This window comes from Cladophialophora immunda, assembly GCF_000835495.1.
Source record: "Cladophialophora immunda strain CBS 83496 unplaced genomic scaffold supercont1.5, whole genome shotgun sequence".
Taxonomy (NCBI): Eukaryota; Fungi; Ascomycota; class Eurotiomycetes; order Chaetothyriales; family Herpotrichiellaceae; genus Cladophialophora; species Cladophialophora immunda.
This window is the reverse complement of record NW_015622545.1, coordinates 3,516,616-3,533,965: the sequence shown is the minus strand read 5'-3', so window position 1 is coordinate 3,533,965 and position 17,350 is coordinate 3,516,616. Positions and strand designations below refer to the sequence as shown.

The 17,350-nt window shown below is 54.0% G+C and overlaps 7 protein-coding genes across 7 annotated transcripts; 4 read left to right on the top strand and 3 right to left on the bottom strand.

The window, feature by feature from the left end:
* Positions 1-156: 156 nt before the first annotated feature.
* PV07_09354 (uncharacterized protein) lies at positions 157-2,301 on the top strand. The gene is made up of 5 exons (XM_016396601.1): positions 157-594; positions 652-848; positions 897-1,006; positions 1,054-1,202; positions 1,275-2,301. The coding sequence occupies exons 1-5, from the start codon at positions 289-291 to the stop codon at positions 2,034-2,036; spliced, it is 1,524 nt and encodes a 507-aa protein (XP_016246457.1). The 5' UTR covers positions 157-288; the 3' UTR covers positions 2,037-2,301.
* Positions 2,302-2,433: 132 nt separating this feature from the next.
* Positions 2,434-3,516, bottom strand: PV07_09353 (uncharacterized protein; the record flags this gene model as incomplete). The annotated part of the gene is made up of 1 exon (XM_016396600.1): positions 2,434-3,516. One exon carries the CDS (start codon positions 3,514-3,516, stop codon positions 2,434-2,436), a length of 1,083 nt encoding a protein of 360 aa, XP_016246456.1.
* Positions 3,517-3,936: 420 nt separating this feature from the next.
* PV07_09352 (uncharacterized protein) lies at positions 3,937-4,465 on the bottom strand (the record flags this gene model as incomplete). Its single annotated transcript, XM_016396599.1, has 2 exons — positions 3,937-4,215; positions 4,274-4,465. The coding sequence occupies 2 exons, from the start codon at positions 4,463-4,465 to the stop codon at positions 3,937-3,939; spliced, it is 471 nt and encodes a 156-aa protein (XP_016246455.1).
* A 182-nt stretch (positions 4,466-4,647) lies between these two features.
* PV07_09351 (diphthamide biosynthesis protein 2) lies at positions 4,648-6,883 on the top strand. The gene has a single exon (XM_016396598.1). It carries the CDS (start codon positions 4,956-4,958, stop codon positions 6,690-6,692), a length of 1,737 nt encoding a protein of 578 aa, XP_016246454.1. The 5' UTR covers positions 4,648-4,955; the 3' UTR covers positions 6,693-6,883.
* Positions 6,884-8,745: 1,862 nt separating this feature from the next.
* PV07_09350 (uncharacterized protein) lies at positions 8,746-11,622 on the top strand. Its single transcript, XM_016396597.1, has 2 exons — positions 8,746-9,273; positions 9,327-11,622. Exons 1-2 carry the CDS (start codon positions 9,219-9,221, stop codon positions 11,210-11,212), a joined length of 1,941 nt encoding a protein of 646 aa, XP_016246453.1. The 5' UTR covers positions 8,746-9,218; the 3' UTR covers positions 11,213-11,622.
* A 75-nt stretch (positions 11,623-11,697) lies between these two features.
* Positions 11,698-14,845, top strand: PV07_09349 (uncharacterized protein). Its single transcript, XM_016396596.1, has one exon. The coding sequence runs from the start codon at positions 12,508-12,510 to the stop codon at positions 14,203-14,205; it is 1,698 nt and encodes a 565-aa protein (XP_016246452.1). The 5' UTR covers positions 11,698-12,507; the 3' UTR covers positions 14,206-14,845.
* On the bottom strand, positions 14,676-16,654 carry PV07_09348 (uncharacterized protein). Its single transcript, XM_016396595.1, has 4 exons — positions 16,415-16,654; positions 16,119-16,317; positions 15,650-15,955; positions 14,676-15,502 (listed from the first exon to the last, which is right to left on the bottom strand). Exons 1-4 carry the CDS (start codon positions 16,567-16,569, stop codon positions 15,263-15,265), a joined length of 900 nt encoding a protein of 299 aa, XP_016246451.1. The 5' UTR covers positions 16,570-16,654; the 3' UTR covers positions 14,676-15,262.
* Positions 16,655-17,350: the final 696 nt, after the last annotated feature.

Below are 17,350 nucleotides of genomic sequence, written 5' to 3'. Positions count from 1 at the left end.
TTTCTAGGGCATCTGGGGCGAGGGGGCTTTAGGGCATCTTTACCGAGAACTCTAATTAAACAGCGTGTAACCCTAGAGCCTCTAGGCGCACGTACCCCAAGTGGACGCCTAACCACTCAGGTGCCTTCTCTCGGATGACCATCAATCAGCACATGAAGTACATTCTGAACATGAAGAAATCGCCCAAATAGCCACTTATACGGTGTCACATCTCTTACAATATCGATCCTTTGGATATTTCAACATATACAATATTTCATGTTTCCTTAAGCCCCCCTTGCTCTCGTTATGCCAGCAGCAGACACCACTCAAGACAACACCGACGCTCAAGTCGACGAAACAACCGCCCTCCTTGCTCCGTCCACTGACCGACCGACTGCTCCTGAGGAGGACGACGACGAGAATCAAGCCTCCAATGGCGCCAATGGAAAGGGGGAAGACAGGCCGTTGCCCAAGGATCAAATCTTCCTCCTCTGCTTCGCCCGCCTGATCGAACCCGTCGCATTCTTCTGCATTTTTCCCTTTGTCAATCAGATGATATGGGACACTGGAGAAGTGGCGGAAACGGATGTTGGCTTCTACAGTGGATTGATCGTGGGCCCAATCGTTTCCTAGACATCCCCAGGTGACACTTATTGACGATGCGCGCAGGAGTCGTTGTTTTCGCTGACGCAAATGCTGCTCATGATTCCCTGGGGCAAAGCCGCCGACCACTTTGGAAGAAAACCAGTCCTCGTCAGCTCGTTGGGCGGCGTGGCCGTCGCAACCGCCATCTTCGGACTGAGCAAGTCAATATGGCAGATGGTCCTGTTCAGATGCTTCGCTGGCGTGTTTGCGGGGACGATTGTGTATGCTGGTGCCATCGTCTCCTGAAGCCTCGCTGACAGTGCGTGCAGGACTATCCGAACGATGATCACCGAGAACAGCACGCACAAGACCCAGGCCAGAGCATTTAGCTTCTTTGCCTTCACCGGCAACCTGGGCATCTTTCTAGGTCCATTACTCGGTAAGCTGTCCTCGGCCGGCCCGCGAGGCTGCTGACAACTGTGGTAGGAGGCGCGCTCGCAAACCCAGCGACGGAATACCCATCTGTGTTTGGGCATATCAAGCTCTTCCACGAGTACCCATATGCGCTACCCACATTCGTATCAGGCTCAATCGGTCTTGTTGCAACGATTACCAGTGCCATTGGTATCAAAGAAGTGAGGATGTCCATTCCGCTCCCCTCTCCTTCGCAGGGCGCGACCGAAGCTGACAAGTTCTTTTTGCCTCAGACACTCGTCCGGTCTCCAAAGAAGTCGTCCGCCGGCCCCCAGAAGGAGATGTCCATCCTCGCCCTCCTCCGCTCTCCTAACGTCCCGATCACGCTGTATATATACGCGCACATCATGCTCCTGGCCTTCTCCTACACGGCCATCCTCCCGGTCTTTTTCTTCACCCCGGTGCACCTGGGCGGCTTCGGGTTCTCGCCCTTCCTGATCTCGCTCTTCATGGGGCTGGGCGGGCTCTCCCAGTCGCTGTGGCTCCTCATCGCGTTCCCCTGGCTGCAGGCCCGCTGGGGCACTAAGCGCGTTATGGTGCTCTGCGCGACCGCCTACCCGGTCTTCTTCGCTCTGTACCCGGTCTGCAACCTGCTGCTGCGGCACCACGTGATGGCGGCGTTCTGGACCATCGCCCCCATCTCCCTGGCGTTCGGGAGCGGCGTCGCCATGTCCTTCACCGCGATCCAGCTCGTCCTGAACGACGTCTCGCCGGGGCCCGAGGTGCTCGGCACTCTGAACGCCGTGGCGCTGACGCTAGTGAGCGGTATACGGGCCTTCTCCCCTGCGCTGTTTGCCAGCTTATTCGCCGCCAGTGTGCGGAGCCGTGTGCTCGGCGGGCATGTGATTTGGATCTTGATGGTCGCGTTGGCCGTGGGTTTCACGGTTGTCAGCCGCTGGATCCCCGAGCCCGGAAAGGAGGAGGAGGACAGCCGGAAGCATGCTGATTCTCGTGGAACTGGTAATGGCATCGTCAATGGGACGGCGGAGGAATGAGTGATGTGTATAGACAAGGAAGAGACGGAATATCTGCGGAAGCAGCCAAAAAGGGGCCCGAAAGCTACCGTAGCCTCGCGGGCGTGGCCCGGGCGCCCAACACATTACACCAGAGTTGTCCAGTTGGAGCGGGTTATAGACAAAAAGGTATAGTGCTAGCGAGGGATTGTTTGAAAGGATTTGGATCTCTCCTGTAGAGCTTGGTCATACAATAGAAGTAAACACGGAACAAATGGAAGGCACTCGGAAAATTCCGAGGTCTAGAAAATAATGCATGACCAAAAAACATCATGCTCGGTGGTGGTATGTGCATATACACTTTCAGGCTTAGATAGCGGCCTTCTCGAACGCAGTCTACCACAGACACGACTGCAGATATGACCAACTCTGTCCCTCTCTATAGATCCGCTCTAGCCGGCTCCCCGGCCCACGCTCTTCTAATCAGCTCTCTAATCGGGCCCTTTTCCACCTTCCTCGGGTTTGGATATTGATTGCTCACTGCAATCTCGGCGGCCTTATCGATATCCTCCTCCTTCATACCAAAATCCTTCAACGCACGCTTCACGTGCAACTTCTCGAGCAGGATGTTCAGTCCGTTGGTGGCATCGCCTTCACTGCCGGGGAGGGCAGAGGCAAGCTTCTCCATCGCCTCTGGGATGGCGGGAGCGTTGTAGGACAGGGCATGAGGAAGGACGATAGTGTGGGTTTCGGCGTGGGGGAGATTGAAGGAGCCGCCAAGCGTGTGGCATAGTTTATGGTGTAAGGCCATCGACGACGATCCGAGACAAACACCACATAGCCAGGCGCCGTATTGAGCCTTTTCCCGAGCAGGTTGGGACTGAGGGTTCTGGATGATCTCCGGGAGGGATTCTGCGAGGGCTTTGGTACCCTCGAGAGCGAGAAGGGAGATGATTGGATTCTTGTTCTTCGCGTAGAGCGCTTCCACAGCGTGGGCGATTGCGTTTACTCCTGACGTAGCGCTGAGAGATGCGGGAAGGGTCATGGTGAGGTCGACATCATAGATGACCGTGCCAGGAAGAATCTTAGGATCGGTCCGCGTGGTTTTGCGACCGTCCTGCGTTTCGCCCAAGATGGGCGTCATCTCACTTCCGGCGTAGGTGGTCGGAATGCAGATATGATGTAGACCGGTGCGGACTGAAATTGCCTTCCCCAATCCCGTTGTTGAACCTCCTCCTATTGATACAACACAGTCTGCGGATTTGGATTGAATGAAGGCCATGGCTTCTTCGGTGACGTGCGAGGGAGTATGCATGGTAGCATTCGTATAGGTGCCGGCAGGCTCAATCGATGCGGCGGTAAGGATCTTTGCCAGGTCTTCCGCCTGACTGACTTGCTGAGGAGTAGAGAGGATAAGGGGTGATTTGAAACCTAGACGTTTGATTTCATCCGGAAGCTTTTGAATACTGCCCTTGCCAAAGACCACGCGGCCTGGGTTGGCGTTGTACTCGAAAGGATCCATTGAGACAGGAATGAGATTGGTGACTTTTATTTTGGACGCCAAAGGCTGCAGAGTGAAACGATTCGCGAGGCTCTCGGAGTCGTAGTCGAAAGATAGAGAGGAATCCAATCGAGGGGAGGTGTAGTGAGTTGGGTTCGTTTGAGAGAGGCCCCGCAGTCTTTTTACCTTGAGCGAGCGCAACGGAATCAACCGCAGTCCACAGGCATCGGAAAGGGGATTCTTGGTGGTCGAGGTCCCCGTGGGGCATTACCGGCAGATGCACCCAATTTTCTGGGCGCAGTGCTTCTTACCCCACCACCTAAACGAGCCCAAAGGCGTGAGGAGAAGTTCCGCCTTGGGCATTATCCGATGGTCACTGCAATATGTTTCATAAAGCTGACAAACCCTCGCGCCAGAAGAGTCGTGGGCTCCGGCTTTTTCTCAGTAAAGAATTGCTCTGAACAGGTATATCACCGTGGACGCCGCCCAGCTAATCGTCAACACCCCCAGAGCTTGTAGCATCTGCTTCGTGGATCTGACGCCTTCATTGTAGGTGGAGGCTAGAGGTACGGTGGCTCTGCTACGCCAGAAATTCGCAATGTGGTTGTATGCCAGAGCCAGACCGCCGGCATTGGCGGCACTGAGCAAGAACGGCATGGTGTTGCGACCGGACGAGACGGCGACAACGAGAATTACCGACGACACAAATGAGGACAGAGTCTGGTCAGTTAATATCAGTGTCTGACATGATAGAAGAGCGGAATTTCCAACTGCTTACAGCTAGCACACCACTAGCTTGGGTGGTTCTGGTTTTGTGAAGCTGTCGCGTAGCCGTGTTTGAATAGCGTGACGCACTTTCAGTTTGTGGTTCCCATTGACGGAGGTTGTAGATTGCCATGGCCGATAGCAAGCCCAGGTAGACGCTGCCACAGGCTTGAACAGCGTGGTATATTTCAAGGACGAAAGACATGATTGGAGAGGGCGCAGCCGTTAGATGGCAAAGAGTGATGAGGGTTTTGGAAGGAGACCAAGAGAGGGCTGCAAAAGTCGATTCCCTCGATCGGTGGTTGACTAAGCATTTTTGATGCCAAGACATCTGGTCCAAGACCACGGAGGGCATATCAACACTCCATTCTTGTTGAGCAGAATGAAGTTCAATGTAATCTTTGGCTCTGCCCTAGCATCAGTCGACAATAACCCACTAGAGACCGTGCAGCCCGTTCTCAAAGACATGGCATCGACGAGGCTGTCCGCCCTGGCCTTTGACCCATGACACTTGGTAAAAGCGGCACCATCGCCACACCTGACAGAAACTTAGCCTCGTTTCCGGTCGAGGTTTTCTCTTGCGCCTTTCTTCCTGGTGATTATCCTCTGCATCGCTCTTACTACTACTCTCGACGCTCCTAAGGGCAGAGTTGTGGGAAGCCGCAGTAAGAAAGCCAGGCTGCCGACCCTGCGGGATGGCGGAAGAACTCTCGGCGGCGCCTGTACTCTCCACGCCCGATACACATATCTTGGAAGAGACTCTTCCAGAGGCTGCACAGCGTCCGCCAGAAGCCTTGTCCGACGAACAAATCAAGACAAGGTATGAGATCAATAGAACAGTCAACGAAATCAAGCAGCGACGATGGAAGCGAGTGGCACTGCAGTTCCCTGACCAGATGCTAGCCCACTCAGCAAGAGTCTACCAGCTTTTGGCCAGGGGATTGCAAGAACAAGCAAAGACGCCGGCTGGAACGGACACGAATGGCACAGGCGGTGGAAGTCCAAATTCGGGTGATCCTGATTTGTCTGGGCTTTCCATCGAGGACACGAAGCCAGTCATGCTCACCATACTGGGCGACACTTCCTATGGCTCCTGTTGCGTGGACGAGATTGCTGCAGAGCATGTCAATGCAGATGCTGTCGTCCACTATGGCAGGGCTTGCCTATCGCCAACTTCGAGATTACCCGTATTGCACATCTACACTACGTTGGGCTTGGAAACAACCCATGTGGTCAAGTCATTTCAAACGGCATTTCCAGATCTCGGTGGAAAGGTGGTGCTAACTGCTGACGTCCCTTACGCTGCGCATGTCCTGCCACTCGTCGAGATGCTGCAAAACGTGGGTTACTCGAATTTGTTTGCTGCTTCGATTGTCCACGATCCGTCTTCATCAATTCCGAATCGGACAGTGCCACCCTCGGTCACGGAAGACCCCTCATCCCTGTCAGAATGGCATCTTTTTCATATCTCCGATCCACCTACGTCCCTACTGTTGACACTTCAATCACGCATGGCCAGCTTAAGAGTCTATTCCACCGATGCCGCGCACCACCCATCGAGCTCTGCGGTCAGCTCGTCCTCTTTGGAGACTTCTACGGCTCAGCTCCTCCGCCGACGTTACGCCCTTGTAACCTCTCTCACCACCGTCCCAGTTTGGGGGATCCTCATCAACACGCTGTCCGTCAAGAACTACCTGTCGATCCTAGTCCACATTCAATCGCTAATCTCTAACGCGGGGAAAAAGTCGTATCTCTTTGTTGTCGGGAAACTCAATCCCGCAAAACTGGCAAATTTCTCAGAAATAGGGGGCTGGGTGGTGATTGGATGCTGGGAGAGTTCTTTAGTCGACAGCAAGGAGTTTTACAGACCGATAATTACTCCTTTCGAGTTGGAGATGGTTTTAAAAGGAGATGATCAGAGAGTGTGGACGGGGCAATGGAGGGGCGATTTCCATGGGGTCTTAGAGGAGGCATCGAGGCGCAAGGAGAATGGAGAGGGACAGACCGGGATGTCAAATGGATTTGGTGATATGAACGGGAACCCCGAAGGCGAGGTTGACACGGATTCAGATTCAGAATCTGAGCCGCCTGAGTTTGATCTCCGGACGGGCAGATACGTCTCCCGTACACGGCCGATGCAGAGATCTCGACAGCCAATTGCGTCCATGTCCATCCCGAACCCCAACGCCCACGATGTTTCGAGACTCTCAACTGCACTGACCAAACGATCCGGCGGCACCATGATTACGGTGGGCGGTGTCGCCTCCCCTGCTGCCGAATACCTTGCACAAAACCGCTCTTGGCGCGGTTTGGGTAGCGATTTCGAGGTCAAATACGAGGAAGATGAAGCAGAGCTAGGTGATGTCATCGAGGAAGGAAGGACGGGTGTTGCAAGAGGGTACACAGTTGGAGAAGAGTTTGAGAGAACTTGAAGCGTATCAGCGAGTGGTGTCTTTGTGACCGAGATCTAAGGGATGAAAACTTGTACAATTCATGCTCCGACTGCGCAAGGCTGGGCTCCCTTTGATCCGACCGTTCCAATGCCACGGCTCAACCCCTCTTCTGGTCCGTGGACCAGTGTAGACTTATCTTTTCCAAGGTATCCCTGATATTCTGTGGCGCACAAGGAGAATGCTGTCGTAGTCGTTGCTCGATCGAGATATCAACTTGCTGTTCAAGACGAACTTTGCGTCATGGTCCCCGGGTCTCACTTCCGGTGATTGGCGTGCACCTTGTTTAGGAAACGATGCTCCTCTTAGCAGCCTCGCGTGCTATCTTCTATGGCCTTATAACGGCCTCCAAAGAGTGAGGCTTGCGTGGCAGTCACCATGATCGACATAGCCCTGATGTAAAGGCACTCGAAAGTCTCCTGCAGAACGAGTTCACTCTGGGCAAGAATGAAGGAACACTTAACTCCCTCCATCCTCGACCATCGGTCACGCTTCATCTGGACCAGACCGCTTCCATGCTCCAGTAGAAGACTCGAGTGAGACATCATTCTAACTCTCACAATGGCAGCGAAGAGCGTGACCAGATTGCTCCCCAAATCTGCCAGACCTGCCCTGTTGCTCCCACCAGCACCGCGAACCCACCGCCTCTTGTCTACGAGTCCAGTTCACAGTCAGGTGCAGACACTTCTGCAGGATAAAGAGAATGGATTTGGTTTCATACGGCACAACCCCCGGACACCCAAGCCTCGCACCAAGGGCGTGACCGAGATTCGAGGGCCATACTACTCATCGTATGGGAAGCGTCACCTCCAGGACGTCTTGGAAACCATGGGATACCATGTCGATGGACTCAAGTTCGCCGGCGGCAGCTTCTCGATGATGCCTGAAGAGCGAGTCCGAGAGCTGATTGACCTGGCTCACGAACACGACGTGTATGTTAGTACCGGAGGGTGGATGGAACACATCTTGACTCAACCCGACTCCAACACGACGGTGGAGAAGTACCTGCTGAAGTGCAAGGACCTGGGCTTCGACGTGATTGAGATCTCATCAGGATTCCTGTCTTTCCCCCCCGACGACTGGTTGCGATTGGTGGACAAGGTACACAGCATGGGGATGAAGGCGAAGCCCGAATTGGGCATCCAGTTCGGGGCCGGTGGTGACACATCAGCAGAGGATTTGGAAGCCACGGGCACATCCGATCCCAGCAAGGTGGTCAATCTAGGCAAAAAGTTCATCGAAGCGGGCGTCGAACGGATGATGATTGAGAGCGAAGGAATCACCGAGAACGTGAAGAGCTGGCGGACGGATGTGATACAGGCCATCCTGCGAGACCTGCCCCAGGAGAAGGTCATGTTTGAGGCCGCGGATCCTCCGGTGTTCAACTGGTACGTCCGCGAATTCGGCATCGATGTCAACCTGTTTGTGGACCACTCGCAGATTGTGCAGTTGACCTGTCTGCGGTCCGGGATCTGGGGCATGGCCGACACATTTGGCAAGATTGTGAGCTACAGAGAATGACCCGGGAGACAGCATATGCTACGTATGTACTCCGTACTCGGATGTAGGCATGGTGTGTGAATGTAACAGTACTCGCACGCGGCCCTGCTCGATACCGAACTGTTTATGCGACTGGATATGTAGGAGCATAAGGGAAAATTGCGTTATGATCGGAAATGCCTGATAGAGTGCTATCTCCGGACGCTGGGGACTCGCAAGGACCATCCCACCAGTCCCGCGACGTCTCCTCGGGGCCTCGAGGTGTGCAAAGGATCTCGGGAGTCAGCCGCTAAAAAGAGCCTATTATTGAGTTTATCGACGCCCCCTGGGCCCTAGGCAGGTGCCTATTACCCCCCTTGTTCTGGCGCCTTGCCGCCTACAGGCACCAGCCAGTTAAACCCAATCCGCTAACCGCAGTCAGCCACCGCGCCGCCCATTCTGGTGTGGCGGCCACGCAACTCCCGTATTGCTGCGATGGCTCCGTCTGGCTCCTGTTCGTCCTTTTTCTTCCACTCGTTCCAGGCATTGCTCCCCATTCAAACACTGCCCCCAAAACAACATCATCTTGCCTGCACAACGGATCGACCGGATGGAACAAGAGCTCAGCACTTGGCCTCGTCCTTGGCCGAGGGAATTGACTGGTTGTACTGATCATCAATCCTGCAGCCCTGGTGGCAGTGAAGCGTGTGATTTGGTCTGGATCCTTGACATCATGGCCTGATTCCACCCAAGACACGAACACACTCCAAACTTCCCGCCATGCAAAAATGTGGAAATGCCTTCAGCTCGCCATTACTGCTCACTTCAGTAACATACTACTAATATCATCCTATTCATCCATGCAAGCCGGGTAGTGATACGGTATGATAATCCACAGAGCATCGCCATCCATCCAGGTGACTGCGTTTGTGAAGGTGAAATAGGCTGCCGCTCCTATCCTTCTTCTCCTTTGTATCTTCCCTGTCTGTGGTGTGTTGTATCCCTCTCAGACCTGGACCACTTACCATTATGAAGTTCGCTCTGCTAGCTATCATTGCCAGTACTGTCGCGGCCGGTGTGGATGGTGAGTCCCATACCCCCATGGCCTCTGTCTTCGAGATCTAACGTTCCTCGCAGCACACGCCATCCCACTCGAAAATGACTACGTCGACACCTTGGTCGCTGTCGAGAACCTGCGACGGGCCTTGCCCAACTCGCCCAAAGGATACACTCCGACCTTCCAGAATTGCCCTGCCAATGCCCCTGTGGTTCGAAGCGCTGCTTCCCTTTCGCCAAACGAGACCCAATGGTTACAGAAGCGCAGGAATAACACTATTGCCCCCATGCGCAACTTGTTGAGCCGATTGAACATCCAAGGGTTTAATGCGACGCGATACATCGATCAGGTGGCCCATAATGTCTCCGCTCTACCCAACATCGGCATTGCCGTGTCGGGAGGCGGTTGGCGAGCACTGATGAATGGTGCGGGTGCGATAAAGGCGTTTGATTCCCGCACCGCCGACAACAACGCCAAGGGCAAGCTTGGTGGTCTGCTCCAGTCGGCGACATACCTGTCGGGCTTGAGTGGAGGATCATGGTTAGTTGGGTCCCTTTTCATGAACAACTTCACGACCGTCGGGGCACTACAGGCGCAAACGAGTGGTTCGGTGTGGGAATTCGGCAACAGTGTGATTGAAGGTCCCGAGAAAAGCGGACTCCAAATCTTCAACACGGCCGAATATTATGCCAACTTGGTGAGCGATGTCGAAGGAAAGTCAGACGTCGGGTTCAACACGTCCCTTACCGATCTTTGGGGTCGGGCCCTTTCGTACCAACTGATCAATGCCACCGAGGGCGGCCCGGCTTACACCTGGTCCTCTATTGGCATTTCGGCACCCTTCTTGAAAGCCGACACCCCATATCCCATCATTATTGCCGACTCACGAGCACCGGGGGAAACGCTGATCCCGTCCAACACGACCATCTACGAGTTCAACCCATATGAGATGGGCTCCTGGGATCCCACCTCCTTTGGCTTCGTCCCAATGAATCATTTGGGCACCAATTGGACAGCAGGCCGAGTGCCGGCGAATAAGAAGTGTGTGGTAGGCTTCGACAATGCTGGCTTCCTTATGGGAACGTCATCTAGCTTGTTCAACCAATTCATCTTGAATCTCAATGCAACTGGGATTCCAGATGCGTTGCAGAACCTCGTCGCAGATATCCTGACGGATTTGGGTGACGATAGCAACGACATTGCTGACTATACACCCAATCCGTTCTATCGATATAACCCGCTCACCAATCCTTCGGCCAATTCGTCGCGGCTCACGCTCGTTGATGGCGGGGAAGACCTGGAGAATGTGCCCCTTCACCCGCTTATCCAACCCAACCGTCACGTGGACGTCATCTTTGCAGTCGACTCATCGGCCGATACCAGCTTCAACTGGCCGAATGGAACGTCTATGGTGGCCACGTATGAACGGTCATTGAGCGCCATTGCGAATGGCACAGTCTTCCCAAGTGTCCCCGATGTCAACACCTTTGTCAATCTGGGCCTCAACTCGCGTCCGACTTTCTTTGGCTGCGATACGTCCAATTTCACGGGCGGCACTAATATTCCGCCACTGGTCGTCTATATCCCGAATTCGCCGTACGTGACATTCAGCAATATCTCAACCTTCCAGCTGTCGACCAACAACACCCAACGGGATGCCATTATACTCAATGGGATGGATGTTGCCACGATGGCCAACGGCACACGGGACGCCACTTGGCCTACCTGCGTGGCTTGTGCGATCTTGAGCCGCAGTATGGAACGCACCAACACCGAGGTACCTGAGGCGTGCACGAGCTGCTTCAACCGCTTCTGCTGGGATGGCTCGCTCAATTCGACACAGCCGGCTAATTACGAGCCTGAGCCAGTTCTCCAGGCGGTGAGCCTGCAAAGCGGGGGCTCTAAGCTCTTGCCCAGGTGGGTTATTGCTCTCGCTGCAGCGGCAATGGGCTATCACTCTCTGTAAACTATTTTCCAGGTGTATATGCTTTGTTGGATAATCTTCCTCGACACGTGTTGGATGCAAATAGGGTCAGGATCAGTTTTTGGGTGGGCAATCCAGGATCAGGATATACACAAAAGTGGCATTCAGGGGTGCATGTCCTGCATATGATGGCTAGGGTTCATGAAGCAATACGGGGGGTCCATTTGTACATCGATGATGATCATTACCATGCAGTGGGAGCGATCGAGGCTGAAAATCAAAAGCCTGGCATAATTCCGACCATCTTTTGGGTAATAATTTCGAGGCGCTGTTTCCTCGTTTGGAGGAATAAGCGAACAGCCTTGAGTTCATGTGTGGCAAGGAGGCGGCAGCATTGGTGAGCACCTAAACGATATAGCGTCGCTGAAGGGCGCGTTGGTGCGGCCCTGAAATTGATAAGGCTGGCGCAGCGTGGAGAAGCTCATGCCACCTGCGCCACCCACCCCCTCACCCTCACCCTCACCACGTCCGCCGTCAAGCTGCATCCTCACCTCCACATGACTTTGCCTTCGTATAGAGCTGGAGTCGTCACTTGGCATTACCAATCCCCCTTTTACGCTGGTACCTCTCCTCTATTATCATCCCCGAGGCAGGTGTGACACCTTCCTCCCTCTGAGCGCGGAGAGGAATGACATGAGAGCGCAGCTATTTTGGAGTCGACGACGCCGGCCGTATCTCGGTGATTCCGTCATCCCACGCCCTTCCCATCCCACGAACCGAGTCATGGACCGATCAGCGTGACGATCCAGGGGAAAAAGCCCATCTGACTGGCAACTGATGCAACCGGGCCACAGAAGCGAGGCCCAATTCCGCAGATTCGCGCGCTCGACTCGACGCATGTGTCCGTTCGGTCAAACCACCGCTTCCCACCGAGCTCTGTGACTGGTCAGAGAGGGCCCAGCAGTAAAAAAACTTTTTGTTTGACCCTCTGAGGACAGGATGCGCGTGCGATATGCTTCCATGGTGCCATCATCCGTCTCGGGGATACATCGCCCTCCGCGGTGGGCAGTAGCCGCTGCCGTTATCCGGTCAGTGACGGTGGCGGGCAGCCACCATGGGCAAGAGGCGATATCCTGTTGGAGGGAAGGGAGCCTCGAGCGAGTCGGCTCTTTTTTTCACGCCCTCCAAATACGCTCCTGACCGGCCCTGGGTTTGTCATTGACCTCCCCCTCAGCGTACACACCGGGACCCCAAGACTCCCAAGCCATAAGTCAGAGGGAGAGCCAAAACAATGAGGGTGAATCTCTCAAGTCGTTCCTGATCCAAACAAGCCCAACATGGGGGAAATCATCGTCCGAGAATCGAGGCCCTCGCCGCCACCGGGAGCCAGCGATAAGGTCGAAACCACCACAGACACGGACAGCCTAGCACCCTCCGAAGAACCCGTTCCGATCTTGGAACCTCCTTCTCATCGCTCAAGCACGAGTCCTCCCGATACACTGACTGAGGATGGCACCACATATGTCTACCTGACATTTGACACTCAGATCCCATTCGACGACTTCTCGTCTGGCGCATCGTCAATACCCCCGCCGAATCTCAAAAAATATGAATCACCACTCACCTGGTCCACCACGCACAAGACCATCATCTTGATATTATCATGTGGCTGTACCTTCCTTGCTGCGTACAGCGCCGGTTCCTATTCCATTGCTGCGCAGCCGCAACGCGAGAAATGGCACCTGTCTGAAGTCGCCTTCAACACTGGCGTCACGACATGGGCGACAGGTTTCGCTGTGTCCCCCATGTTTCTTGCGCCCTTTTCGGAAATCAATGGTCGGCGACCTGTCTTCATTGGTTCTGCAGTCATGTTCCTGGCGGGTCTCATTGCTTGCGCAACCACTCCGTCCTTCGGCGGAATGCTGGTAGCTCGATTCTTCGTTGGGGCTGGGGCCAGCACTTTTGCGACTATGGTTGGAGGCGTCATGTCTGACTTGTATCATGCTGAACATCGGAATACGCCAATGGCCATATACAGCGGTGCGGCACTTGCAGGCACTGGCATGGGACCACTTGTCTCTGGCTTCATCGTCGGTCGCGCTAGTTTCCGCTGGATCTATTATCATCAGATCATCTCTCTTGGGATCATGCTGGTCGTTGTGTACCTCTTCTTCAAAGAGACACGGGGTTCAGTACTCCTCAGCCGTCGAGCGAAGGTATTGAATGCATACCTCGATGAGGTCGAGAAAGAGTCGGTCAGCTCTTCTGACGAGAAGCCAAGCCCACAGACCCGTATCCGCTACAGAGTTGCAGCGGATGAAAGCCGATCCTCGCTTGCCCACATGCTGTACCTGTCACTGACGATTCCTTTCAAGCTCCTCACCACAGAACCCGTCGTCTTTTTCTTTTCACTGTGGGTAGCCTTTGCCTGGGCTCTGCTGTACATGACATTCTCCGTCATCCCCCTGGTGTTTCAGACTCGCCACAACTTCAACGTCGAGCAGAGCGGAGGAGTCTTCGCTGCCATCGCCATTGGATCTGTGTTGGCGACCGTGTTATCGATTTATCAGGAGAAGCTGGCGAAGATGAGATGGCCCAAACTCAACAGCAGCCCTGAGGGAAGACTGTATTTCCCTTGTCTTGAGGGGGCTTTGTTACCGATCGGCCTCTTCTGGTTCGGATGGACCACGTATTCTTCCATTCCTTGGATATCACCAGTCCTCGCCATTGGATGTGCACAGATGGGCATCTTCGTCATTTACCTGGCCGTCTTCAATTATCTGGCTGACGTCTACCATCGCTATGCTTCGTCAGCATTGGCTGCCCAGAGCTTTATGCGGAACATCTTCGCTGCCGTGTTCCCGCTGTTCACGAATCAAATGTTCAACAATCTGGATTATCCGCCGGCTGCCAGTCTGCTGGGAGGTATTGCCGCCTTGTTAACGGTGGTGCCCTGGGTGCTTCTATTCAACGGTGAGAAGATTCGTGCGCGCAGTAAGATTGCGAGGCAGATTATGTCGACGCAAGGGACTTGAGAGAGACGTCGAATATGAGATTTCATCAAAAGCATTGGGGGTTGGTATTCAACAGCCGGGAATCGAGTATCAGAATATATCGCAAGCATTGGACGTCGGAGTTCCGCCACAGCAGGGTCGACTTACAGCATATAGGACAGCGTGTTGACAAGCATGGCTATTCCAGAAGCATAGGTTACCATTGCAGGATTCAATGGCACTAATGATCAACATTCAAGGAGGTGTTATGTATATTCATGAGACTCCAGAATGTTAGTCTAGCAGGAAAATATAAGAGGTAATATGCTTAACCGAGTGCCGGCCATGCAAGTCTCCTAGAAGAGGGGAAGATGAGTTTGCATCTTTGATTTATTAGGCGCAAATCAGCCTTACCGGGCAGTATAGCGTATCGCTGCTGAGCATGGAGGCGTGAGATATTACCGAACGCGTGTACCCCAACTCGGGGAACAATGGTGTTCAGAGCCGTGAACGGTCCAATGAACTGGGGGCTGCGTAGCGCATATATCCATAGTGTGCGAGAGAGAGTGTGTGGCATATATACTCCCGACCTAATCACAACGGGTATACCGGACGGCTGAAGGGCTGGGCTCTGTGCTGCTGTAGATAGATAGGTACCTAACGAAGGTAGTGTGGTCGTGCGGTAGACGGGCGCATACACTGTCCTCTCTCACAACGGGCTCAATTCACCAGCTCACGGACTCATCCTCCTTACCGCTCTGTACACAGTGTATATATACGCTTGTAAACGTGTGCAGGTATGTAGATGCAGTGTTCTTTCCTGCATGGAGGGGGCATTGGATCTTGATGGCTCATTTTTGGTTGTTTTTTGGTTTTGGTTCGATTCGGGTGTGATATTTCCCGCAGTGATTGTTCTATCCATGCGCCTTTTCCCTTCCAAGGGTTCCTTCACCCCTTTTCTTTATATTTCCTTTTTTCCATTTTCCCCATCCCCGTCTCCGATCATCTGTCTGCTGTGGAAGGAGGTGGCCGTGCCGCCGTGTGGCCGTGTTGCAGATGAGCTCAATCTCCTCCTCCTCCTCCCCTCTCATTCCATTTGTTATCTAGTCCCCGCCAACCTCCGCTCTTGGACCTCTGTCAGGGCGCGACTCCCGCTCAGGAACGCCGTGACGCCCAAGACGCCGAGGACGGGGAGGGTCTGGAACAGATTCCAGCTCGTGTAGTACAGGAAGAAGACGAACTCGATGCCCGCGATCGACGAGACGAAGCAGGCGTGCGATATCGGGGAGGCCGAGAAGGCCTTGGGCAAGGAAGAGAGGTTCAGTCCTAGGGCGAGCCACTGTCGAGATGTGAAAGGGGGAGAGGTTAGTAGTGATCCTTCCTAGAAGATGTGGAGGAATGAAAGCAGAGGGATTGAAGTGTGAGGAGACAGAGTATGTGGGTGGGAGCTGTGATGGAATGGAATATGGGACAAGGGACAACGTACAGCACCCGCCAACAACGGTAGGGTTCCCACCACAGCGGCCAAAAATACCAGACTGATGATCGCGGGCGGAGACTTGGGGTCAGAACGGAAGATGTGGTGGATTTCTGGAAGCTTGCCGTATCGGAGTGGTTTCTCTGCTGCTGGTACGGGGGTGTTTGAATCCGTCTTGACTTGGAGGGTGAAGGCCGGAGAGTTGTAGCCTGGGGTGGTGCTGAAGGAGGCGATGATGATGGATGCGCTGAGCCCCGGTGTACTGTTTGTCGCGAGAGAGGAAGTGAGGAATTGGACGGGGAGATCTTTGTGTGTCTGTACACGAGCCAACTGTTAGTTTCTCTCATTCCATCGACTGAGTTTGGTAGACAAAGTAACAAGTCAGGATAGCCCGCGGTGCCTAATCTGGATGTGACTATTCCCGCCCCTGCTCTCCCTCTCTTGCTCTCATATTGGGCACTGAACGAATCACACGTACCACTTCGACCTTTGCTTTTCCGGACTCCTTCACACTGAAAGGATACGAAACGTCGAGTCTCCCCTCTTGGTCTTGTAGCAGCAGAAATGCCTGATGCGGTCTTTTGGCGCTCTTTCCCTCTTGCGTTGTGAGTGTAATCTTCAAAGTGTCGGAGGAGCCGAGCAGAATGGGTTTGGAGAGCGGTTGGGAGGGGGTGAGTCTGAATGTTGGGTAACGAGATAGCAGTCAGTAATCGAGCTCTTCCATGTATGTACACAGTGTCGATGAAGTCAACAGTCGCAGAGACTAGGACCTACTTCTCTTTAACTCCTCCATCCTTTGCAGCTGCGGACCCTTTGCTGGTTACGCTCAGAGAGGCGTCTGCGAAAGTCCACGTGGAGGCTGCTGCGGCTAACGAGCCTAGCGTACAGCAGAGAAGCAGAGCCTGTGGCAGAAATGAAAGCAGACGCATTGTTGCGGCCTAAAGACTTGACGTGATGGGCGCAGTGGGATCCTCAAAGGTTCAGTGGAACATCTTTTTGAGAATTGGGCATGCATTGACGGAGGAGATACGTAGCCTCAGCCTCGCCAGCCTCAGCCTTGCTTCTCCAAATGCCAGCCGCTGGGAAATCTGTCCGCGCCTAACCCTGACCGGGAGGAGGGCGCCGCCGCCCTATGCGGGTGAGCTATCAACCCGGGCCAACGATACCTCGCGTCTTGGCGCCCACGAGTCTGCAGCATTGACACAGCTGGAAAGCTTCCCTCCCCGATTCATGCGCATTATATACTAATCACTATGACTGCAGACCTTCCTCCGGCCTCCAAAGCTCTGCCACGAGTGAAATGACATGGTACCTTGCCTCCCTGATAAGGAATGTGGAATGAAAACCCGGTGGCGTCTTAATCTTCTCCAACACGGCCCATATGCTTTCCGCATGCCTACCCAGAACCTCATACAGTTCCGCAAGCCATGGCTGTGTGGCATCGCGAAGCTTCTCAGAGAATGAATGCTCTGGTCTGGGTTCTTCAGTTATTTCGAGCCTCTCGTATTGCTGAGGCCGAAACAAACCTTCCTGGCTCGTTTCGACCGCATCATCACCCTGATGACCGCGTTGAGAGGCGAATGCGATCGCTTCTCGTGCATTCATAAGCCCTTCGGCAGCACGGTCTTCTTTGGCCCACCCCGACTCTCACTCTGAAACGAGCTGTTTTAGGGACTTCAACTCCTTGGAAGGGTCTCGGCCAAGCGCTTT